We start from the raw sequence: 26,649 nt of genomic DNA on the forward strand, positions 1-26,649 counted from the left end.
TTGACATAGTAACGGTAAGGAATTGCTAATTTGAAAATGTGATGTTACTACTTCACTGCTCATTTGGTCATCACTGCAAAACCTCACCTCTGCTAGTTCAAGACTTGCCACAAGTTGGTTTGTTTTTGGGGAAGTTTATATGGCAGTTAGCCTGCTACAACGGTTGCAATGGCAACAGTACACATAAAAATAGCCACCGCTCTGACCATCCTGCCATGTCGATTTGAATGGCAATGTATGTTCTTTTCTGATTTTATCTCTATGATTGGAATGTTATTTAGCCCCATTCTAGACAAGCTAGCATGACATTATTGCTACCAATGGATTTCTTAGGTTTTCTATTTCATATCAAAGCACTATTACAGGCTACAGAGAATATAGCCTCTGACTGACAGGAATGTTGGCCACAGACACCGGCGTCCTCATGGAGTGGAGGAGTGTCAAGGAAGTTATATATTACAAGTTGTTTCACATTTAGATGTAACTGTTGTATTTTTCTGAGCTGGTATGAGGTGTAGGCCACTTTGTTCTCATGGATTGTAACAATGCCTGGGAAAACATGAATTGAGATGGGACAGGGATTCAGGCTACAACCAAAAAGGTCTTTACTAACAGTGACGGCAGAATGATAGCAGGTTGGTGTTACAAACATCTGGTGTATGAAATATCTTTATTCTTTAAAGAGGAGTCTGTAAATGACAGCAAATGCAGTGAAGACTCTCACACGGAGCAGAAATGAAACAAGTGCACATGAACTATGTTTTGGAACAGAGAGGCCGTCACAAATGCAAATCAGTGATTTTCAAACTAATTCATATTTGGCTTTATTTTTGGCATGCTAAAAACCCCAAAATGTAAAAAAAATAAAGATGTAAAAGATCATATCAGAAAAAGGGGGTGACCAGATGATGTGCTGTTGTGATCAACTGAAAAAGTTGGTAGCGCCAGTGCTACCTGTGTGAAAGTTAGTATGGTGCCCTGTAGAGGTTGAACCACTGTTTATGATGTTTGTTAATTATGTTGTATGTTTTCTTCCAGAAACTGTGTTGAAGTTTAGAGCTCTCAAGAAGCCTGCCCAGCTAGCAGTCATCAACAGTTTAGAGAAGGTACTTCTACCATCTTGTTTCTGTCCCAAACTATTACCTCACATTTGAATAGCCCTTAGAAAACTTAGGAGAGCACAGAAACAATATGTTCACTTATTGATATGCCCTTTGTCAGTGAATACCTATAATGCCAACAAATAATTGAGCAGTTGTTAACACTTGTTAGCAGAGAAATGTCAAGTGAGTCAGTTGGCCCACTCCTACACAACAGAGGGCAGCCGAGCTTCCAATTATTATTATTTTTAATGTCGTTATCTAAAGATCACAAGTTATTTTGTTACCTTGAAAAAACAAGGAGTATTGATATTATTGATCGCATCAGATGCTATTTGTAATGAAGTGGTAATATGCAGTGCTTCTCAAAGTTGAGGATACTTCCTTTGTAGGATGGGTCCATCCAAGTTGGGGACTACAGAGGCTAGGCAAGACTTCTTCCTAGCATTCGGTGAACACACATTGGAACTGGCCAGTGAGTGCTCAGATGTGCCATTGAAGAGGCCCCACCTACAATTCCAGTGATTCATGTGCAAGGAATTGTGGGTAATTCATGCTTGCTGAGGATACACACGTGCATCCTTGAATATTCTCTGAAGGAGGAACTCGGTCCTCTGAATAATTTGAAGGATCTGGAGGCGGGATTTGATGACGTAGCCTCCTTGAAATGCAGCCGTCTAAGTATACTTTCTTGACTTTGAGAAGCACCATCAATGTTGGCCAGATCACAGTCAGGTGTGCCCTGCAAGTGTCAGGAGTGTGCTAAACACACATTTGGTAGATTTTTGGTAGACTTGTGGTGCACCTGTGGTGCACTTGGGCATGGGGTGGGATCTGAAAGAATGCATTATTATAGGTGGATGCGTTAGAGGTTGTGACAGTCATGGCTGATCAAATTCACTACTTTCACCTCCTTTAATCACAGAGCTCTCCCCGTCATGACACACTGACAGCTTGGGAATAATGTGGAGAGTTTTGTGGAGCTGTGTGAACTGTTCATGACACCTGTTGATGTGTAGAGTAATGAATCAAAACATGTTTGATGTACACACATGTACTGAGTGATCTCAGGCCAGGTTTCACACACAAAATGACTTAGGATCCATCTGTAATTAGTGGGGCTGCACTAATAGCTACAGTTTAGGCCTGCAGCAGCAATGAAAAATAGTGTATTGTATTACTTCCGTGAAACACTCTCCAACCAGAATCTGCACAGAAAATAATGTTTAATGTGGTTAAACCAGGAAAGTCAGTAAATCCCTCTGCATTGATCTATGAAAGGAAACTTACTATGGTCTGGGAATATATATATATATATATATATATATGTATATATATATATGTATGTATGTGTATATATATATATATATATATATATATATATATATATATATGTATATGTATATGTATATATATACAGTACAGGCCAAAAGTTTGGACACACCTTCTCATTCAATGCGTTTTCTTTATTTTCATGACTATTTACATTGTAGATTCTCACTGAAGGCATCAAAACTATGAATGAACACATGTGGAGTTATGTACTTAACAAAAAAAGGTGAAATAACTGAAAACATGTTTTATATTCTAGTTTCTTCAAAATAGCCACCCTTTGCTCTGATTACTGCTTTGCACACTCTTGGCATTCTCTCCATGAGCTTCAAGAGGTAGTCACCTGAAATGGCTTTCCAACAGTCTTGAAGGAGTTCCCAGAGGTGTTTAGCACTTGTTGGCCCCTTTGCCTTCACTCTGCGGTCCAGCTCACCCCAAACCATCTCGATTGGGTTCAGGTCCGGTGACTGTGGAGGCCAGGTCATCTGCCGCAGCACTCCATCACTCTCCTTCTTGGTCAAATAGCCCTTACACAGCCTGGAGGTGTGTTTGGGGTCATTGTCCTGTTGAAAAATAAATGATCGTCCAACTAAACGCAAACCGGATGGGATGGCATGTCGATGCAGGATGCTGTGGTAGCCATGCTGGTTCAGTGTGCCTTCAATTTTGAATAAATCCCCAACAGTGTCACCAGCAAAACACCCCCACACCATCACACCTCCTCCTCCATGCTTCACAGTGGGAACCAGGCATGTGGAATCCATCCGTTCACCTTTTCTGCGTCTCACAAAGACACGGCGGTTGGAACCAAAGATCTCAAATTTGGACTCATCAGACCAAAGCACAGATTTCCACTGGTCTAATGTCCATTCCTTGTGTTTCTTGGCCCAAACAAATCTCTTCTGCTTGTTGCCTCTCCTTAGCAGTGGTTTCCTAGCAGCTATTTGACCATGAAGGCCTGATTCGCACAGTCTCCTCTTAACAGTTGTTCTAGAGATGGGTCTGCTGCTAGAACTCTGTGTGGCATTCATCTGGTCTCTGATCTGAGCTGCTGTTAACTTGCGATTTCTGAGGCTGGTGACTCGGATGAACTTATCCTCAGAAGCAGAGGTGACTCTTGGTCTTCCTTTCCCGGGTCGGTCCTCATGTGTGCCAGTTTCATTGTAGCGCTTGATGGTTTTTGCGACTCCACTTGGGGACACATTTAAAGTTTTTGCAATTTTCCGGACTGACTGACCTTCATTTCTTAAAGTAATGATGGCCACTGGTTTTTCTTTAGTTAGCTGATTGGTTCTTGCCATAATATGAATTTTAACAGTTGTCCAATAGGGCTGTCGGCTGTGTATTAACCTGACTTCTGCACAACACAACTGATGGTCCCAACCCCATTGATAAAGCAAGAAATTCCACTAATGAACCCTGATAAGGCACACCTGTGAAGTGGAAACCATTTCAGGTGACTACCTCTTGAAGCTCATGGAGAGAATGCCAAGAGTGTGCAAAGCAGTAATCAGAGCAAAGGGTGGCTATTTTGAAGAAACTAGAATATAAAACATGTTTTCAGTTATTTCACCTTTTTTTGTTAAGTACATAACTCCACGTGTGTTCATTCATAGTTTTGATGCCTTCAGTGAGAATCTACAATGTAAATAGTCATGAAAATAAAGAAAATGCATTGAATGAGAAGGTGTGTCCAAACTTTTGGCCTGTACTGTATATATATATATATGTATATTCCCAGACCACAATAAGTTTCCTCTGAGGAAAACTCTCCATAGGATTCCCAAACTGTCAGTGCGTCATGGCAGGGAGAGCTCTGTGATCAAAGTAGTGAATGTCATAAGCCATGATTGTCACAGCCTCTAATGCATCCACCTCTAATAATGCATTCTTTCTGATCCCACCCCATGCCCAAGTGCACCACAGGTGTGTCAAGGTAGCCCACAAATCTACTAAATGTGTGTTTGCCACACTTCAGACACTCTTGGCATGGTGCAGTCACAGAGGCTCTGTGCACGCAAGAGAACATTGTGTTACCACTTCATTACCATCTTATGAGATCAGTACATCAGCAATTGGCACTCTTTGATCTGACATTTTCATCTTAAATCAGTTGCTGCAGTTGTGTGCTGGCAGGGCACTCCTAATCTCTGATAGAAATGATTAATAGTTGAGCTTTATACACGTCCTTGTTCCACTTACGCTGTCCTCTGTCTACAGGCGTTTTGGAACTGGGTAGAGAATTACCCAGATGAGTTCACCATGCTTTACCAGCGACCACAGGCAGATATGGCAGGTATGAATAGCCACCACTCAGTCTAACTTGAACTGAAACTTAACTCATCTCACATTATGCCCATGTTTTGATTTGACTTGATTTGTTTTTCCAACTATTCTAAAAATTCTAAAGATACAAATGGTAAAAAGCAACCAAACCCAACTTGTCATCAATTATTAAACTTATTTATGTTTCAGGCACAATCACGTTTTTCCTCCATGCCTTTAATTTTAGACTAAAAACACATAGATGTGTGGAAACAGTGTTTGTAGGGAAGTCTCTATGATAAGATATGTTCATAATCCAGCCAGTAATCCAGCAAATATCAAATAAATAAAGGTACATGGTCATATTGATGCAAAAACCCTGAAATCCAGTACTGATAAAATGCCCCTGTCCACAGTATCAATCAATCAATCAATCAATCAGTTTTATTTATAAAGCCCAATATCACAAATCACAATTTGCCTCACAGGGCTTTACAGCATACGACATCCCTCTGTCCTTAGGACCCTCGCAGCGGATAAGGAAAAACTCCCCCCAAATAAACCCTTTAACGGGGAAAAAAAACATTAGAAACCTCAGGAAGAGCAACTGAGGAGCGATCCCTCTTCCAGGATGGACAGATGTGCAATAGATGTCGTACAGAACAGACTCATTTGCATTTGAAACCTCAAATCAGTTTAATATATTAAGTTTGTTTTTTTAGAGTTTAACGAGCAAGTTAAGAGACCATTTTAGATTGGACGTGTTACTTCACAAATTCAGAGCAGGTATCCCAGACAGACACAAACGTTCTGCGGCTACTGTCACTCCTACTTTCCTGACGGCTCTGTCAGATTAGACTGTCTCAACAGACACCTGTTAGCCATGTTGTCTAGATACTGTAAAACTTCAGTGAAAAGCTGAGCCTTAATTAAACGCAGAGTCCCTTTTACCAACCGGCTGTGGTGACCCATTTTGACAAATATACATGGATCTCAATAAGATGCTGGGTCTGGTTGCCGTCAGCGCTGTGAAGCAGGACAGCTCTCTCTCACTCTCTCTCCCTCAGTGCATGAGGTTGGCCTAGATGTAGCTCAGAGGTAAATCAAATGAATGATTTGTAGTTGATGTTTTGTTCAATAGACTAAGGTTGGTCAATATATAGATATTATATGAATATCATGATATGAGATTAGATATGGTCATTGATTTTGGATATGGTAATAGTGTAAGTGTTGTCTTTTCTTAGATTTAAAGGCTGCATTACAGTAGAGTTGTTATAGATGATGAGTAGTAGGAGAGTAAGAGGTCATGATGATATAGAAGATGTTATAGAGAACCACAAACCTGAAAGATGAATATATTAAAAGTAACAATAACATAACACAAAACAGAATCCAGTCCATCAACGCACTACAGCCATATTGGACGCACAACACAATGACAAATAAGGTGCAGATGTATAGCAGCACAGACAGTACATATCACGAACAACATAGTAGCACAAGTATAGTAGCACCGATAGCAGCAGGCGCAACAATACACAAGAGTCATGCGGAAGTACACAATAGCAAAAGACAGGTGAGCAGCCTGTTTTGTGACCTCACAAAACATTTTTTTGGCCATAGCTCAAGAATTCTTGTGCTGGTTATGACAAAACTTCACACAAATGGCTAACAGGATAAAATGATGAAGTGATGACATTTTATATCCAAAAGGTCAAAGGTCATCTTCATTGTGACATCATTATGTTCTTCAAAAACACTTTTCTGGCCATTACGCAATGTCATAATTTGGGAACAGAAGGGGAGACATTTGGTCAGATACTGAATTGGTGACTCTAATCTTGGGTGTCCACCTTGAAACTGTACATATTGTATAGATCTTCTGTGCTGCCGGGGGGAAGATGTGTGTGAAGCATCCATGTTTTCACAGACATAAATGAAAACTTGAAACTTGAAACTCTGGCATGCAGAGGCATACAACCGCGGGGAAGTACTTCTAGTAATACAAGTTATATTTATATTGATTTGAATAAGCACATAAATAGTATTTCGCAAGTTTGCTGAGCGAGAGTTTTGGATGAAAACAATTAAGGCCTGTCCCGTGTAGATGCCTGTCCCAAATATAGGCTGTTTGAGTTCATATAGGAATCCAGGAATTTCAGAACCAGAGTCACATGTGTAAGTTAGTTAGTTAAGTTAGTTTATTGTTTACACCAGTGGGTTTAATGGCTCCCATCACATTTACATGACCAGAAGTGCCTTTTTTCCCAGCTGATGATTAAGAGGTGACAGTGATTCCAATCCCCACAAAGCTTTCACCTTTACTGATGGGCCATGCTGTAGTTCATGACTGGACTGGTCTGAGCGGATATGTCACAACACAACATGTCTTATTACTGTACACACTGTAAACTACTAACTTACTATCGTAGTCCTACTACTCCTCTCTGTCTCCTGCTCTTACTCTCACACTCTACACTGTACTTAACCTTTTCTGGGAATAGGCAAATATTTATTGTTGAACTAATCACTATGGACTGGGACCAGAATCCAATGATAGTGACATTTCATTTACTAACTCAAAAAAGCAGATTTAAATAATAGCTTTGTTAGTTTGATTATGTGGTCATTGTAGACAGATCTCAAATGCTGCAAATGAAATCTTTCTTGGATGTTAGTGGCAGTTATTGTGATACTGAACATGACTGTGGTAATGATTTTTTAGGGACTTTGAATGTGACGTTTCTGCCAGTAACGGTGTGCATGTTGGTGTGCTCAGAAGCTGCAGAGAAGTTGTTTGACCTGGTGGACAGCTTTGCAGAGAGTGCTAAGAGGAAGGCAGCTGTGTGGCCTCTACAAATCATCCTCCTCATCCTCTGTCCAGAGATCACACACACCATCTCCAAAGACACTGTGGAAGACAGCAAAGCCAACAAGGTGGTAGGAAAGAACACACACACACACACACACACACACACACACAAACAGATCAGAAAATGACTCAGAGCACTCACACACTTTCCTGTCCTGTCATGTCTGCAGAAACTGTTTTTGGATAGTTTGCGGAAAGCTTTAGCGGGCCAGGGCGGCAGCAAGCAGCTGATGGAAAGTGCTGCCATTGCCTGTGTCAAACTATGTAAAGCCTCCACTTACATCAACTGGGAGGATCACTCAACCATTTTCCTCCTGGTCCAGTCCATCGTCATGGATCTCAAGGTCTGACCACTTCTTAAATTTGATTTTCTCTCCTTAATGTGTTTTGTTTTCACTTTTTCTTCTTTGTATCTGTTTTGGCCAAACCAGGTAGAAAATTTAATCATTTGTCTTTGAAAAGTTGAATTTTCTCACAACAAGGATCCTTTTGTAGGTTCGTTAAATAATTAAAGCCCAAAGGCAAAAGGATGCAGAAAGCACTGAAACTGGAAAAATACACATTGAAGTAAATGTGTTTCTGCATACTCTATACAGTTTTTCATTAAACCAGCCTGGGTACCACAAAAACACAGTGGTGAACTTAAGGAAGAAATCCAAAATGGAACACAAGAGACCAGGCAGGAAATGAAGCAGGGAACAACACCATGAACACAGGGATTAACACAGACGAGCTGACAGAGGTCAGAGGGAAAGACACAGGTATATATACACAGGCAAGACTGATCACAAGAACAAAACACAACTAGAGTAGGAGGTCATGGGCAAAAGGAGGGAAACACAGGAATTGGCTGACAATGAGAGTGTGGTAGGGAAAAGACTAATGGACTGATACAAGACAGGTGCATCAGAAAACACACAAAGACAGAAAGTAAAACTAGACATGACACGAGGAGTGAATCTTCAAAATAAAACAGGAAACAGATTAAACAGAAATGAATATTGTGAAACAAGGGAGAACACAAACAGAAAACCCCAAAACGAAGTCCACAATAGATCAGAATAGAAACAGAAACCCAGGATCATGACAATGTGTAGTATGGTTAAAAAAGAGTCTCAGATTTACAAGAACTGACTCCTACATTTCTTGCTGTCTGTTATTACACACCGTAGGACATTTTAAATTTACTACCACTTGGTTCTTTTTTTTTTTTTTTTATAGTTTTGTCCATTGTTTCTATCAGTTACGATAGCATTGTATTTACCAAAGTAATTGTTGTGAACAGGGAACACAGTAACACCTACAATGAAGCCCAACAGCAAGCACGAGCAGTCGGGGTTGGAAACAAAGCAACAATTTATTTAGATCATCTAAACCTTTGTATTTGAAGGTCAAACTGAAATTGAACACAGCCTTTTGTTTTTAATGTAAGCTGTGAATAAGGTAAGTGTCAACCTGAGTGTCCTGGTAAAGTAGGGAGCAGTTTTGTTTTTGGCAGTCATTTTTGATTTAGTTTAGTCTTAGTCTTCTGGACGAAATGCTTATTAGTTTTAGTCACATTGTAGTCATTTCTATCCTTGATAGTTTTAGTCTAGTTTTAGTCAATGAAAACTCAAAAGGTTTTAGTCTAGTTTTAGTAAACGAAAACTTAAAGGGTTTTAGTCCAGTTTTAGTCATTAATTTCTGAAATCATTAAATTAGGCCAATACAGGTAAAGGAAATTGTAATTGAGGTTGACAGGTTGTGTTGCAATTTATAAACAGTTAACTCTCTTAACACTTTTGTATAATAACCAGATTCCTTACCAGTTTAATAGCTCTAGCCTAGACTTCCCCATCCATGAAGATGCAATTCTGTCATGTTGTACTTACTGATCTACTAAGAATAGTGCTTTAAACACAGATAAAGTGGTAACAGTGAGTGGAATCAATAGCCATGTTTCCATCAGCCTGTTTAGATGCGCATCTAGAAGTATCGCATTGGAAAATTATGATGGAAACGCCAAAATTCGAATTAAAATCCCCTGATTCACACAAACTAAAATACGCTTGCTTTCTAACTCTGGTCAGCAGAGAGGGAACACTCCTGTTTTTAGCTTAAATGCAACAGCTGACAGCCTGACACTGACCGTAAAAACAATAAACTTTAGTCTCTTGTCTTCTCTTACAGCTTTTGAACAATTTAAACAATAATATCAATGTTGAACAACATTTTTCTGAGGTAGGTATTCCAGGCCACTTCGGCATTTGATAAATACAAATTTATTGGGGCATCACGGCCAAAATGTGGGGCACCAAGGCCAAAACCAATGGCGCAATAACAATATGTGCTAATTACATTGAATGAAGACAAAACAGTGTATGTGTTGAAAAACAGTACTGAGTTTATTAAAACTGTAAACTGAACATTTGACTTTTCCACAAAATGCTGTGTGATAAATGTTATTAAAGATAAATTAAAATGTGAACAATTCATAATATTCATTGTTATTGTTATGATAAAATAAAGTCTAAATGGACTAAGGAAGATCAAAATTAAACGTTTCAACACCATGCATTTGACAGGAGTATTCACCTAACATAGCCTACATATCTTTAATTATATAATTATTTATATGTCTCTGTATATTTTTACATAAATCCCCAATATTTAATTTGCCTTTAAAAAAATTCTCTTCCTTCATTTAATTTGACAATGTTTATTGTATTGTAATTATGTATTAATTCTCTACAGGATCTTGTATGTTCTTTAATGTGTGTTCAATTTATTAAAAGAAAAAAAACAAAAAAAAAAAACGTTTTAGTGAACCCTGCAGCAAAGTGAACCCTCTTCCTCAGAGAGGATCTTTGCCTCCCAGTTTGTTCCTGGTGGCAGAGCAGAGTGAACCGTCTTTCTTCTCAGAGGATCTTTGTCCCATGCTCTCCGTGTTCGCAGTGTAAATGACTTTCGCTGGCGATTTGACAATCACTAGAAGCACATTATGACCCTTTGTAAAAGTTTCTGTGTGGTACCTGTGTTGTACATGAGCTAACGTTAGCGGCTAAGGACTGAGAGGCTGTCCGGTATGTGTGTGTGTGTCTGTGTGAGGAGTGTCAGTACGTTAACTTTTAAGGGGTCCTCCTCACTTTGTTGGCTCTCTCCTGCTCTCGTTGCTTTCCAAACTGCTGGCCGGCTGTCGCTCTGCATCACATGGTATAACGCTGCGTCGTTGGGAGTGCTTGTTTTCATGCAGATGATGTCCCGACTCCCGGTATGGGCAGGGCCGGCAGAATCGCCGTCATTGAAAAATAAGATCACATATGCATATGAATCGAGATCACAATTTTATTACGTTTAATCGTGCAGCCCTAGCTTGACTGTCATGACATGTCAGCTGATCAATGTAAATACACTTGTCCTTTAAACTCAATAAAAAAAATAAAAGCTAACAAAATAAAAGACGTCTGGTACATTCGTTACAGGCCTATCAGTTTGTAGAACAAGTTTGAACAGTTAGAACAAGAGGCTGCACTGCAACGTGCAAATCACTCCTTCCCATGGCTGCCTGCGCTTTGCTTGTCCTTGCGGCTGCAACTTGCGCTCTCTTCAGCTACTTCATCACCACTGCCTTACAGAATTTAAAAACTACAACACCCATAATTCATGTAGGAACTGCTGCAGCCAATGTGCTGCTGGCAGGAGCTGCAAGATGACTCAACCACCATGATCAGTTTTTAATGTTTTATCAGGCAATAACTACTCCAGAAGCTGCTCTAGTGTAATTTTCGGGACAATTAGGGCAGGGATTCAGGACAACTGCTTGATTTTGGGACTGTCCCGAATTTTTCAGAATGTCTGGTCACCCTAGCGTGACCAAACAAGGACAAGATGCAGGTGCTTATATTTTGAGCATTTGGCAAACAGATTGCATGCACAGTTGGAGGAAATATCATACATTTTGATAGTCAACCCACTAACATTTTCGTCTTGTCTCGTCACTGAAAACAACACATACGTCTCGTCATATTTTCGTCATCAGAAAGCTATATTTAGCTCGTCACCGTCTCATTTTAGTCCTGAAATAAAGGTGCGTTAATGAAATCATTACGTCATTGTCATTGTTAACGAAAACAATACTGGTAGGGAGGAGCACATTTGGGATAAAATCCAAAATTAAATTAAATCTGCCCATTCTCTGAATAGCTTTAAAGCACTGCTGAAAAAATGGACACTGAGTAAGCTATTGAAGTGACACATCCTTTCCAAGTAGAGCTTAGATTGGGCCCAAAAAATGGAGCCCGACCCGGCCTGAGCCCATGCACGTTGTGTCCGGGACCGGCCTGTCCAATTAACTGTAATTATGGGCCCGAGACCGATTTAAACCCGGCATTTTTCAATAAGTTGGCTGTTATAATTAAGAGTGTCTGGGCACACACGGTGAGCGCATTAGTGCCACGGAAGTCCTGCGAGTGTACTCGCAGGCGCTTGACTGTCCACACAGGCAGCGCATTTCTCCTGCGCTCTCCGTGCCGGTTAAACATCGACTCCACTCGTCTGTTCCCGTCAGTACTCGTTTTTTCCACAATGAAAATATGTGCTATGACTTTATCGCGATATCCTGATGAATTTTAGTACTGGATACACATTTGTGTACTGTATTTTAATCTATCAGATAAATTCAGTCAATCAATTAATACACCTGGGGCCGTATTCACAAACATCCTGAGAACACTCTCAGAGAGCTCCTAACTTGGCCTAAAACTTTCTAGCAAGGAGTCATAGCTGTGGAGGAGGGATGATGACAGTTAAATGTTAATGGTTACCCGTCAAACAGTTAACAACCAAGAATATTTTGGACCAGTTATGCATGTTGGTCTATAGGTTCATTTTCCTACTCTTCTGTTTACTGCACCACGCAGCTGGTGTGGTAGAAGCTTAGATTAGCTATTGGAGCTGTTTATTCAGTCAATACTGCCAGTAACACCGTCACAACCCAACGGTGTTGCTGTGGAAACATTGTGCCAACCCACCAGTCTCCCCCTAGGTAGCACCCAGTGAGTAAGTGGCTACATTTTTACAGTTGTTAACTATTACCCTTTTTTGATAGGCATTGGCTGGCTTGGTCTGGCAGGGCTCCATTTTGTGACCATTTTTTGAGTCAGCGAGTATTTTTTACAACTACTCACTTGTGCGCGACCCGCAAATTTTTTGTTTTGTTTTGGGCATGTTGTAAAACGAAGGAGTGAGTTCGCCATTATAGCCTAATGTGTGTGAGAAGGGGGAGAGTCCAAGAATGAGTGATTAGTTAACTGTGAGGACCACGTCATCTACACTCATCAGTAGGCTTGTTTGAGATGAACTGTGCCTCGCCTGTAAAGTGGACGACAGCAGGTGGCTGCAGTAGGAGTTGGTGACAACAAGCTGTGGTTGGAGGCTGAATCCAAATGCCCTCGCGGACTTCAGTTGTACGTAGAGTGACATATTTACTGTCATCATGTAAAGTCTCCGAGGGAATCTGTCAATCAGAATCATAAATTTGATTGACAGATTTATCAGCCAAGGGGAGTCTCAAAATTCACCACACAGATTTCTCTCACAGACCCATTTAACAGACAATCACTGCTGCCCGACCCGCAGGTCCATTTGCGGGTCCCGCGGGTTACGGGTCGACCCACGCATCACTACTCAGCTCAGTCTATAAAGGCTGTATACACAACAGTAAGGCTATAGACATTATATTCTATTCAGGCCGGCAGAACCAGCAGCGCATCGGCTGTACACTGCACAGCACTGCTGATTAACCATTTTATTGCAGCACAGACTGTCTGCCAGCAACCAGTTACTTGCAGAGGCTTCCTACAACTTGTTTCAACGGTTCCGATTTAATCATAAGACAAATTAAACAGGATGACTAGCCAATGTGAAAATCAAAAGAAAGCATAGAATAATGTACTGAAGGAGACTGTTGTGCCATCACGTTTTTTTGTGGTCGCCGCTGTGCAAAACTCCGCAATTACGCAATTTACCCCAACTTCCACAGACGTACAGTGTAACTCCCGTTCACTTCCCACACGTATTTCCCCGTGTCTTACAGTATAACTAGGCTGCTTCTTAGATGTACCTCCCATTCACTTACCACCTACTTTACCCCAACTTCCACAGACATACAGTGTAACTCCCGCTCACTTCCCGCACGTATTTCCCCGTGTCTTACAGTATAACTAGGCTGCTTCTTAGAGCGTACCTCCCGTTCACTTGTCCTACTTTGCCCCGGACTTCCAGTGTAACTCCTGGTCATTCCCCACCTACTTTCTCCAGTCTTACAGCATAACTCGTGGCCACTTACCAAGTAATTTGCGGAATTTAAGGTGTAACTTCCGAATATGTTGAGAAATGGGTACATATTATGGAAATTGGCTCATAACAGGCCGGCTAGTATACAAAGTAAACTTACCACTCTCAAATGCACATCTGTGGAAGTCTTGCATTGTCATCCCAGGACGGAACACAAACAATACACTAATGTAGAAATATACATATATTTTTAAATGCCCAGTAATGAGAGTTAGAGAGTTATAAATGTTTTTATTATTTAATTACACAGAAACCACATGACAGGTGCTATTGTCTCATCCATACTCTCTAAGTACAGTAATGTAATTAGTGTTTATGTACAGCCTACTTTCCTTGGAAGTACAGACTAACACTGGGGAACCGGGCTGGATTATGAAGTTTGCCCTGTTCTCCCCTCCTTAGCGTCTAAGTAGAACCTACTTTCTCTGTAATTAGTGTGTAAGTACAGCCTACTTTCCTTGGAAGTACAGACAAACACTGGGGAACCAGGCTGGATTATGAAGTTTGCACTCTTCTCCCCTCCTTAGTGTCTAAGTAGAACCTATTTTCTCTGTAATTAGTATGTAAGTACAGCCTACTTTCCCTGGAAGTACAGACAAACTCTGGGGAACCAGGCTGGACTATGAAGTTTGCACTCTTCTCCCCTCCTTAGTCTGTACTCAGTCTCACTCAGATGTTAACCCTTTAAACACAGTTAGTTCAATGCTTCACAAGGTAACAATATTGCCAGAAAATAATACAAAGACGCATCAAAGTGTCCCTGACAAAATAACAGAGTTCCACTGGTTGTCTTATTCAAGCTCAAGTTCAGTTTTGTTCCTTCTGTTATAAACTGTTCAGTTTAGTTTTAATCCTTTATTGTGACAAATGCACTTTTTAAGTCAAAAGTCAAGTGGAAAAGGTCGTCGTGATACTACTACCACACTGGAGTGTGACGCTCAAGTGATGGAGATGGAAGAAGGGATGGGCTCCTGCGGATAAAAGGTGATCTTGATCCAACTCCTTGGGTCAAGGCAGAGATCAGGTTCATGGGTGGCTCGCCATCTCTCTCGTCAGGTAGAATCTCAAATCCATATGTAATTTTCCATAGGATCTCAAAAACCTCACCTGTGTAGAAACAGAGCTATTACTATTTTGCATCATCAACTTCAGTTGTTTTATGGCCATAATCAATATCACATAAATACATCACAGTAACACAAAGTGAGCAGATGAATAACTTTTAACTGCAGAGTTTTTCTCAACATGGAATACTTTATCCTGTCTTTACATTTCACATCATTAATTATTAGCCTTTTAATCCATAACTTGTGATTATTAAGCATATTAATCAATTACAAATAATACACATTTCCTTTTGAACTACAAAGTTAATATTTTTAACCATTTGTTTACTAAATAAATCCAAATGTCAGCACTCACAAATATCATATATATCAGTCTTTTAATAACGCACAGCAGTATTACAAACGTACGCTGAGGAAAGCCAAGTGCTGAAACGCGTCCGTTTGTGATACTGCTGTGCGTTATTAAAAGACTGATATATATGATATTTGTGAGTGCTGACATCTGGATTTATTTAGTTTGTGAGTTTTGGGTCGGCACCCTGTGATTTTTCAAACGGTGAGTCGAGCACGTCAATTCTTTTGTTTTAACCATTTGTTTAACATTTTTCAACTTAACTATGAATAACAAAATCATGTAGGGGAGAGTGGGGTGAGATGTGCCAGTTTTTACTTGAGGTGATTTTAAAGAGAGGGCATTGCAGTAATGCGTCCAACTAAAATATGTACATATATTTCAGGATGTGGGGCATCCCTGGCAACAACCACTTTGGATCTTAAATAAACTGTTTAAAAAATATGGCCTTCCAAAAAAAAGTGGTCTCGTGGCACAATTTGCCCCCAATGCGGGGTGAGTTGTGTCTTTGGAGAAAATACGTTGGGGTAGATTGTGCCATTGATTATTGAAGTAAAACAGAACATTTTCATCTCATATACTGTAATGCTGTATAAAAGCAAGACAAATTCAATACCAAATTACTTATTAAAGCTTTTTTTAATAACATCAAAGGCCAATTTTAGCAGTAGATAACATGTCGAATACATGAAAGATTGGCTAGAAGTGGGCCTACATAATATTTAACATTTTCAGAATAAAATTAAGTTAAACCTGAACAAAATCAACTGCAATTCTCAGAACCAGGCTACAACACATCATGCCACTTGTCAGTACTGCAGTATTCTTCAACAAGACCTATTGTCTTTCTTTTATACAGCATTACAGTATATGAGATGAAAATGTTCTGTTTTACTTCAGTAATCAATGGCCCAATGTACCCCAACGTATTTTCTCCAAAGGCACAACTCACTCCGCATTGGGGGCAAATTGTGCCACGAGACCACTTTTTTTTTGGAAGGCCATATTTTTTAAACAGTTTAAGATCCAAAGTGGTTGTTGCCAGGGATGCCCCACATCCTGAAATATATGTACATATTTTAGTTGGACGCATTACTGCCATGCCCTCTCTTTAAAGTCACCTCAAGTAAAAACTGGCACATCTCACCCCACTCTCCCCTACATGATTTTGTTATTCATAGTTAAGTTGAAAAATGTTAAACAAATGGTTAAAAACATTAACTTTGTAGTTCAAAAGGAAATGTGTATTATTTGTAATTGATTAATATGCTTAATAATCACAAGTTATGGATTAAAAGGCTAATAATTAATGATGTGAAATGTAAAGACAGGATAAAGTATTCCATGCTGAGAAAAACTCTGCAGTTAAAAGTTATTCATCTGCTCACTTTGTGTTACTTGATGTATTTATGTGATATTGATTATGGCCATAAAACAGTTGAAGTTGATGATGCAAAATAGTAATAGCTCTGTTTCTACACAGGTGAGGTTTTTGAGATCCTATGGAAAATTACATATGGATTTGAGATTCTACCTGACGAGAGAGATGGCGAGCCACCCATGAACCTGATCTCTGCCTTGACCCAAGGAGTTGGATCAAGATCACCTTTTATCCGCAGGAGCCCATCCCTTCTTCCATCTCCATCACTTGAGCGTCACACTCCAGTGTGGTAGTAGTATCACGACGACCTTTTCCACCTGACTTTTGACTTAAAAAGTGCATTTGTCACAATAAAGGATTAAAACTAAACTGAACAGTTATAACAGAAGGAACAAAACTGAACTTGAGCTTGAATAAGACAACCAGTGGAACTCTGTTATTTTGTCAGGGACTCTTTGATTCGTCTTTGTATTATTTTCTGGTAATATTGTTACCTTGTGAAGCATTGAACTAACTGTGTTTAAAGGGTTAACATCTGAGTGCCAAACTACAGACTAAGGAGGGGAGAAGAGTGTAAACTTCATAATCCAGCCTGGTTCTCCAGTGTTTGTCTACTGTACTTACAGAGTATGGATGAGAGAATAGCACCTGTCATGTTGTTTCTGTGTAATTAAATAATAAAAACATTTTATATCTCTCTGAATGACTCATTGTGCATTTAAATATGTATGTATATTTTTACATTACTGTATTGTTTGTGTTTCGTCCTGGGATGACAATACAAGACTACCACAGATGTGCATTTGAGAGAGGTAAGTTTGCTTTGTATACCAGCCGGCCTGTTAAGAGCCAATTTCCATAATATGTACCCATTTCTCAACATATTCTTGTTCCAAATCATACAATTAAGTAGGCTATAAGACAAAACATAATAAATCCCTGGAATATGAGTGAAGCTTGCCTGCTGACACTTATAAAAAAATGACCATGAGCAAAGAGCAAAGGCATTTGTTTATATTGTACAGTAGACTATTTCATTCAATATACTTAAAATGATTTGTAAGTTACACCTTAAGTTCCGCGAATTACATGGTAAGTGGCCGCGAGTTATGCTGTAAGACTGCAGAAAGTAGGTGGGGAATGACCAGGAGTTACCCTGGAAGTCCGGGCAAAGTAGGTGGTAAGTGAACAGGAGGTACGCACTAAGGACGCGGGCCGTATTATGTAGTGTTACCCCGAATTTAAATTACAAGTTTGCATAAACATTATATTTGTGAACCAGAGTGTGTGCATTTGCGAAACAGATCGTGTGCATTAGTGAAAAACCCTGCGTGAGTTCATTCATTATGAGACTGATCTGTATTTATTAATACAAGCCCTACATTCTACTGTAGCTTTTAAAATGTCTTTTTTACCAAATTGTGTGGCTGCGCTTTAAAGGAGCTATATGTAAGAAATCTAAAGCAAATAGTCGTAAAATCCTCCTAATATGTCACAGAGACTAAGGATTAATGTTAATATAACATACTGATCTCACCGACAACAATAGTACAGCCAGAATATTTGCATTTAAAAAAAAAAAAATTACCGTCTGCAAATCATGTTTATGTTTCAAATTTGAGTTTTGGCCTGTTGCGCCACCCACCTCCGTCTACCAGTCACGCAGTCAGTAGAGTCTCAGCATCAGTTACAGTTACGACTGAGCTACAATGGCTGACAGTGCGACTAAACCCAAACGACCTCGTTGATTCCCAAAAACGCCAAGACAAAGCTTGAGGCAAAGCGAGGGTCTATATAGGAGATGCTTTTGAATGTTGGAGACGGTCGAAAGCGGAGAAGAATTTGAAATCGGATGTCGAAGTGGCTACTCTTCTCCTCGACAGGTAAGCTGTAGCCAAAGTTGGCTGACTAGCATCATAGCTAGACGGGGATGGACATTTCGAATACTTTCCACTGTTATTCATTTTCGATCATACATTGTAGCCCATGTGCAGGTGGGTCATCGACCCGACTGATTTTTTTGAGAAACAAACGTTAGCAGTACGGCAAGCAGTATTAGCAGTGTCCTGGTACATAGCATTAGCAGCCGGCTCCTCCTCCGCTGTATTCCGGCAGCAGTGTTAGCAGCAGAGAAGCCGGACTTGCTCGAATGGTCCGCTGGAAAACCGAAGATGAAGGACGCGGCGACGCGGCCCTGCCACGGCAGCCGCCCGTGGGCAAACCCCCAGTTTCCACCAGATGCTTGTTGATTGCGTTTGCGCTCCGGCATGGCAGCGGAGCCGATATCATTCAGTTCTAGTCAATGTGTGTGTTTCCACCGGCTGCGGCTGTGCTGCGTTGTGGCTCCATCTCAGCTGCGGCACTCCGGAGCCCTCCGGAACAGATACGCAGGACTTCTATTTTTGCCGGATGCCGGAGCACAACGCAGCAATTCAGCACAGAGCAGCAACCTCGAATCTGTAGGGGAAGGGGAGGGGACACGACTCGCGGCAGTATTTTGCATTTGAGTGCAGTAACCGTTTTGGCCACATTCTTACATACAGCGCCTTTAACCTGTTTTGATCTATGTCAACACTAGATAATAATAATAATAAAACAAAAAAAAAGTTTTATGGCATTAATTCTACTATTGTGTATTTATATCTTAATATTTTACGCAGAGTTTTAGGAGTTGAGACATAAAACAATTCATATCCCATCCATTTTTATTTTATGCGCTGGTATTGGATCGGTACTCGGTATTGACAGATACCTAAGGTTCAGGGATTGGAATCGGTATCGGGAAGGAAAAAGTGGTATCGGTACATCTCTATTACTCACATTAGAAACCTTCTTTTGTCATTTTGTCCCTACAGTCTAGGCTAATACATATCCCTGTATCATGATGTGGTTGAACATTATTTCTGGCCCACACAATTCAAGTAGCATTTTAATAGACCTAACTATCAATAAGTATTTTACACATTCATAAAGTTTTTTTGCGGCATTTCAAAAACCCACAACATCATGTCTGTATTGCAATGAAATGTGGGTTATTTAATCAGTGAAGTCTGCTGAAAGTCCACTTGAGGCCCCTTGTGGGCCGGCCGAATTGTGGATTTAGACAGCCCTCGGCACCACCAGAGTCCGCAAGTCTGCAAGTGCGTTGAGGTCCGGAGATTTGAGCTGAATCCAAATGAGTCCAAACTCCTATATGAGTTTGTTCTCAGTCTCCAATTGTTTTGATTATGATGGATTTATTTATTAAAATGCTTTACAGGTGATCTGTAATTTATGTTCATGGTTCAGCCTCTATTTTACATGAATTCTCATGTAAATCAGCATCATATCAGTTTGCTGCTGCAAAGCATCTGAGCAGACCTTTCGCCTTAACTACAAAGGCTAAATGTTAATATACAGTAGACTACATATAGTTTATGATATAGGTAAAATGGCCAAAAATGTGAATAATTGCGTTGCAGGATGATTTAAGGTGTGCCCCTAAATTTTCTGTTAAAATTTTTCAGTTAGGGGCTACAGTGCTCCTACTAAAAAAAGTTAGTCTGGAGCCGTGTTTGGCTTGGCATGGTTTGGGCCATCAGCCCAGCACAATGGGGATTTGCATTTCCATTTCAACAGGGCTACCTTCTTTAAGGTGTGTCTTAAACTGGTGGTGGTGGGCTTTACCTGTTGGAGGTGAGGTGTTTGCAGAGGTGTAGTGTTGTCTGCAGCTCTTCATTCAACATCTCACTGTGGCTGTTTCTGTTTTTACTGTCTGTTTTTTTTTTTTTACTGTCCCCGTAGGAGGGGACAGGAGGGAGAATTTGTTATGTTTAAGCTCTTATTGTGAGCAGCAAAATAGGAAAATGTGAAGTTTTCAAGCAGCAACTTCACACAACTTCTACTACGGCAGATAGCGAACACGACACAGTAAAATAGAGCAGATATCTAAAGTACAAACAGGACATAGGAGAGAAACTAAACTGCACACCAAATAGAGATTCAGTTAGAAGGTATAAAAGTACTGAGAGCTGAACACACACAGACTTTTAAAAATGCCTTTCTCTCAGGTCTCCTGCAGACAGAGGTGAGTACAGTCTTGCAACACACACACTAGTTTGGTGGTGGTGGGGGGATGTTGTTGGGGGTTGGCTGCGGTTGGGGCGAGATGTCACTGCTACCCGCTTGAGGGCGGGCGGCCTGGCTTTTGGACCTACTCTGGAGAAGGTCTGTCTCAGGCACGGCTTGGCTTGGCGTGATGCGTCTATACTGACTATGGAAACACAAATCAGCATGGAATGACTTAATTTGCCACGGCCAAGAATGTTGATGAAAAAAGGGTACGTCACTGTTAGCTCCGTTAGCAGTGTTAGCTCGGCTAGTGGTGCTTACTCAGTAAACAATGTTTTTTTTTTTTTTTTTTAGTTTTTGTTATATATATATATATATATATGTTTATTGCATTTTTACATAAAACACAGAACAGCTCGGATATGACATGGCAAATAGAAGGTGTAGTTGAAAATAAGAGAATAAGGTAGCAATGAAAAAACATTTAGTGGAAATAAATAAAAATAAAGAAGAGAGTGGGCATTACATCCATCCCCAACGTTCCTCACCTCCTACAGCCACATGGAGGCAGTAATAACCAAACAAACAAACAGACTAACAATTGGGCTATACAGACAAATAACAAGGTTACAATAGGGCTAATTTACACAAAGCCAGAGACTGGTTACGCCAATTTAGGAAACCTCTGTAATATACTAGATGACAGTGTAGGTCCAATGTACTTTAAGTAAGAATCCCAAACTTTATGAAAAGCCTCTACTGAAGAGTGAAGCATAGAAGAGATATATTCATTGGGAATACACTGCATTACAAGATTGTACCATGGCTTTTTTTGTTGGAGCAACATCCTTGGTCCAGAAGAGCAGAATATTTTTCCTGGCAGCAAAAGTCAAAAGATTGAAAAGTCTCTTGTGTTTGATGTTTGTAATATGACCATCTGAGAGTCCAAGAAAGAGGCACATATGGTCCAAATCTGTTTGAACACCAAATATAACAGACAGTTCACTCACAATACAGGACCAATAGCTTTGTAGCTTCACACACAGTAAACAATGTTAAAGGGGTTTTGCGACACAAAATAAAGCCACTTACTCAATGGGGCTACCTTGGGGAAGACAGGAGGATAGCTACCAGATTTCTGCAGGAATGGTGTCTCGCCACAGCGGGGTGGGTGGGAGTTAGCGTTTTTGAAAATGCCAAAAAATAAATAAATAAATTCACAACAAATTAATTTTGTAGATTCAACAATGCCAAGATGCTCTTTTCAACATGTTGTTGTTCTGGATTACTCTTCTTACGCAACGTATTATGTAATATGCATTTTTCCGTGTGTAGAGACCCTCAAAATAAGAGAAAAGCCCATCCTCTTTCTTTTTCTCCTGCTCTGTCTATCAGAAAATGTGTGTAACAATGAGTGATTCATATTTGATGCTGGATATGACATCCTATGGCTCTCGTGTGCCACAGACCCACCTGCAGCCAGGTGACCATACCTGTATCTGCTGAATCTACCTTGTTGTCCACCACTGTTATTTCCTTGCTATCAGGGACCTGGTAACACGGCACAGAGAAAGCATGCTTCCTGTTCTGTTGTTAGCTGTAAAAACCAACAGAAAAGCCTTCATGTTCTTCCATCATCTGAGAAAGTGAAGACCTAGTGGATTAACTTTATTTTTGACTGAAATGCTCCCACAGCAACTGGAAAACTCTCTCAGCGGAGGGTTAATAAGTAGGATTTACCTCAAAACTGAAGCTCAAGGATGGATTGATACTGTGACCCGACTCGAGACATGGAAGTTGTAAGTTTTTCCATTTTATTTTGTTTGTTACTGTTTATTTTGCAGGTTAGCCTGTGAAACTTAGCATATTCACAGTTAATGTGGCTAGCCTCTATTTTGGTGATGTTGTACGTAATAGTCATAAAAACTGTGTAAATGTTAATTCTCATATATAATCAGTTGTAGTCAGTCATAGGTTGCATGTGGGTAACTGTTTTTTCATGTTGCTCTATGTTAAACTTTATCCCGAAGCTCGGTTAAAAGCTCAGCTGGCTATGATGTTACATTAAGGAACCTTCTGCTCCATGATCATTATTGGTATGTGTATGTATCTTTAATTGATAGATGCATCCCAAGTGGCAACCTCCAGGTCTAAAAGTGAAGCCAATGTGGAAGTGCCTTAAACCTGCATTCTTTCTAATGGCCAGCAGGGGGCGACTCCACTGGTTGCAACAAGATAACAAATCAAAAATTTTGCTTGGGTTCGGCCTACTTGACATGCAGCTGTGTTGTGCTATGGCCTATTCAAGTGCTGGAATTTGTTATTTACGTGACAACACCTGAACGCAACACAGGCTCTGCTCCATTGACTGTGTGTCCAGTGCCGTGCTGCGGGTTTGCGCCAGGCTCGGTTATAACTGTCTCGGACTCGGGTCGGGTTCAGTCAGGAAAATAAGGCCCGAGCCACGAGCTGTGCTCCGGTTGGATCAGTCTAGCGGAGGCTAACTGGCTGTGTTGGCAGCTGAGTGAAGTGGGGCATGAGGAGGAAGCACCGGTTAGCCCTCGCTTTCACTGCAGGCAGATTCACTCGCTACAGGGGCGAGGAAATAAAACCTAAACAGCCAACTTAGTTTAACAGTTAGCGATGTCTTTCACTCACTCTCGGTCTCTGCTGTGTTTAGCTATTTCCCTGCTTTCCTGTTAGCGTTAGCACTACTCGGCTGCCACGCTAATGCTCCAACTCCAAATGAGACGGGAGCTGGGCTCATGGTCTCACGGAGAAGAGGTGGAATGTTAGTATGGCAGCCTATTAGTGCTAATGTCCCCACGCTTCTCTGCCAGGCTCAGTGAGTCAGAGCCGAGAAGTGTGGGGACGTTAGCGTTAGCACTAGTCGACTGCCATGCTAACGTTCCGGGAGCCTGCTTCTCGGCTCCGGCGAGCTCTAGCGTGGGGACGTTAGCATTAGCACTTGTCGGCTGCCATGCCAACGTTCCAGGAGCCTGCTTCTCGGCTCCGGCAAGCTCTAACGTGGGGACGTTAGCGTTAGCACTTGTCGGCTGCCATGCTAACGTTCCGGGAGCCTGCTTAAGCGTGGGGACGTTAGCGTTAGCACTAGTCGGCTGCCATGCTTAAGTTCCAACTCTTCTCCATGAGACCAGCTCACGGGCTCCTGGCTCACGGAGAAGAGAGAAATGTTAGCGTTGGCTCCCAGAGTTAGCACTAGAGCTACTACGGCTACTGGAGTAGCTTGCAGCTATGGAGCGCTTCTACCAGCTCTTCTAGTCACTGAGCCTCGCCTCCATTTCAGCAAATATATTACATTTATTACAGATACCATCATCATTGAAATAGGCAGGGGAATAGCTAAACACAGCCGCCAGGCTGCCCGCCGGGCTACATTTTACAATGCTAATTGCAAATGTGGCTGGAGATCAACACAGAGAGAGGGTGTGTGAGGTCATGCTATACTCCAGATGAAATTACACCTCTAGTTCTTCACATAGCAATTTTTTAATTCCTTCAATCTAGAAATGATGAATTTCGCTTATTGCTCCTTTAAATGACTTCTGTTGTGATCTGGCTAATATAATGGTAGGGGAAACACTGCCTTGTGATTGACAAGTCATGGCAATTTCCTTAGCCTCACAGTCAGTCCCCCATCGCTCCCCTACATCACAACCCTCTTGTCCAAATATAGTCACATCTGGCTCAAAAAAACAAACAAAATGGTGACAGCCAAAATGGCAAACTTAAAGCATGAAAATGTCAGTTGCTCACCTGTGTGTGTGTGTGTGTGTGTGTGTGTGTGTGTGTGCGTGCGCACACTAATATAATATAAAACTAATGTAATGGTAGGGGAAACACTTATGTTTGAATAAATGTCAATGTTAATAAGAAATGTTTTGGTATTCATATTGTTTAAATTGCCTCATTAATCAAATAATGGAAAAATAATCGATAATTGAAAAAATAATAGTTAAACTAATTGAAAAAATAATTGCTAGATTAATCGTTAGAAAAATAATTGTTTGGGACAGCCCTATTTGAGATGAAGTTATAGTAAACTATAACATGTTAATATTAGTGTGACTGGGGTCACTGCACACCCTGTTAAAACATGCTTCTCCTTCATTCAAATGTATCTGCAGGTGGACATGGTTGTCTGAATTTAACATCAGGAAATTTGAGCTCATCCAGGATTTTATGTCTTCAAGGCATTTTTGAAGTTTAGTTATTTGATCCATTTCTTCTGGCTTTATTGACAAATGGAAATTTTGAAATTTACAGAGTGATTTCTAATGATATTACCTAAGGGAAGCATATATAAAGTGAATAGAATTAGTCTGAGCACAGAACCTTGTGGAACAAATATTAGTATGTTAAGATGATTTATCGTGAACGTGAAAGAGATAATAAGATTTAAACCAGCTTAGTGCAGGACCTTTAAGGCCAGTCAAATGTTCCAGTCTCTCTAGTAGAATCTGATTATCAATTGTGTCAAATGCAGCACTAACAAAACAAGTACAGAGACGAGTCCTTTGTCTAAGGCAATCAGAATATAATTGGTCATTTTTACTAGTGCTGTGTCTGTGCTATGATGCACTCTAAATCCTGACTGAAATTCCTCAAATAAATTATTGTCATGGAGAAAGTCACACAGCTGGTCTGGGACTACTTTTTCAAGGATTTTTGAAAGAAAGGGAAGATTAGATATTGATCTACAGTTAGTTAACTCCTCTGGATCCAGGGTGGGCTTTTTTAGAAGTGGTTTAATTACAGCTACCTTTAAGGACTTTGGTACAGAGCCTGTCAATAGAGATATATTGATCATGTCTAATATGTGAGTGTTAACTTAAGGTAAGACTTCCTTAAGTAGCCGAGTTGGGATGGGGTCTAAGAGACACATTGAGGTCAGTTGTTGAAGAGTAATCAGGGGCCATATTCACAAAGCTCCCTAGTGCTAAGAGTTGCCCCTAGTGGCAAAATTCTAAGAAAATTCTTAGAATTGTGATGTTGGGGAATGAGAATTTCCCCATAAAGTTAAGACTAGGTCCTTGTAAAGAAAAAAGTTATTCACAAAGCATCTTAGACCTTAAAAGAGCTCATAAGGTGAAAAACTGTTAGGAGCAGAGAGGAGGACTTTTAAGAGGCTTAAGAGTTTCCTAAGCAGAGGAGAAAATGATGGAAACACAAAGAGGTCAGAGAAATGGTCTCTAAACACAAAATGACAGTGAGTAAATGAAATGCTACAAATGAGATTGTGCAGGGATAATGTCTGTGGTCGATCTCATTTGAGATATGCACACATTTACCACCCAACAAAATAATGCTGGAACACCAGAAATAAAATGATCACAATACTAAGATATTAGAAAAATGCAACAGTGCAGCTGTGATGACTTTTGTCTGTCTCAACCTTCCATCAGCAGAGTGATCACACTAACAATGATAACACTGTCAAGCTCATATTGTGATGCAGTTCATTTCATTTCCACTGGGTGTCCACACCTTGCAGGCCCACAAAAGGGCATGTCTGTGACAACCAATCACATCTGTTATAAGAAAGCATCACACCTAACAACAGGGTTAACCACACACCCTCAGTAAGATAAAAGTTTCTGTCCCTTCCTTTCTCAGAGTTGCTCTTAGAACTTTCCTAAATCACTCCTAAGCTAAGACTCCTTTCTAAAAGTTTCTAGTCTAAGTTATGAGCTCTCTGAGAGTACTGTCAAAATGTTTGTGAATACGGCCCCAGGTCTTACAGCTGTGTTTGAGGGCAGATAGGTACTGTCTAAGGACAAGAGGTCATGAATTTATCCTCTCATAGTTAGAATTTTGTCATTAAAAAAGCTCATATAATCATTACTGCTATGGCCTAAAGGAATACAAGGCTC

The 26,649-nt window shown here is 40.5% G+C and overlaps 1 protein-coding gene across 5 annotated transcripts in view; it reads left to right on the forward strand.

Moving 5' to 3' along the window:
* nf1a (neurofibromin 1a) overlaps nucleotides 1–26,649 on the forward strand; it is a 286,700-nt gene that overhangs the window by 53,931 nt on the left and 206,120 nt on the right. For all 5 annotated transcript variants that reach the window (XM_033632269.2, XM_033632273.2, XM_033632270.2 and 2 more), the window contains 4 exons: nucleotides 1,039–1,106; nucleotides 4,653–4,728; nucleotides 7,480–7,637; nucleotides 7,743–7,916. In XM_033632269.2, the coding sequence (XP_033488160.1) occupies nucleotides 1,039–1,106; nucleotides 4,653–4,728; nucleotides 7,480–7,637; nucleotides 7,743–7,916 (476 nt within the window). The remainder of the gene's footprint in view (nucleotides 1–1,038; nucleotides 1,107–4,652; nucleotides 4,729–7,479; nucleotides 7,638–7,742; nucleotides 7,917–26,649) is intronic.

The sequence above is a fragment of the Epinephelus lanceolatus genome, chromosome 4 (assembly GCF_041903045.1).
Source record: "Epinephelus lanceolatus isolate andai-2023 chromosome 4, ASM4190304v1, whole genome shotgun sequence".
Lineage (NCBI taxonomy): Eukaryota > Metazoa > Chordata > Actinopteri > Perciformes > Serranidae > Epinephelus > Epinephelus lanceolatus.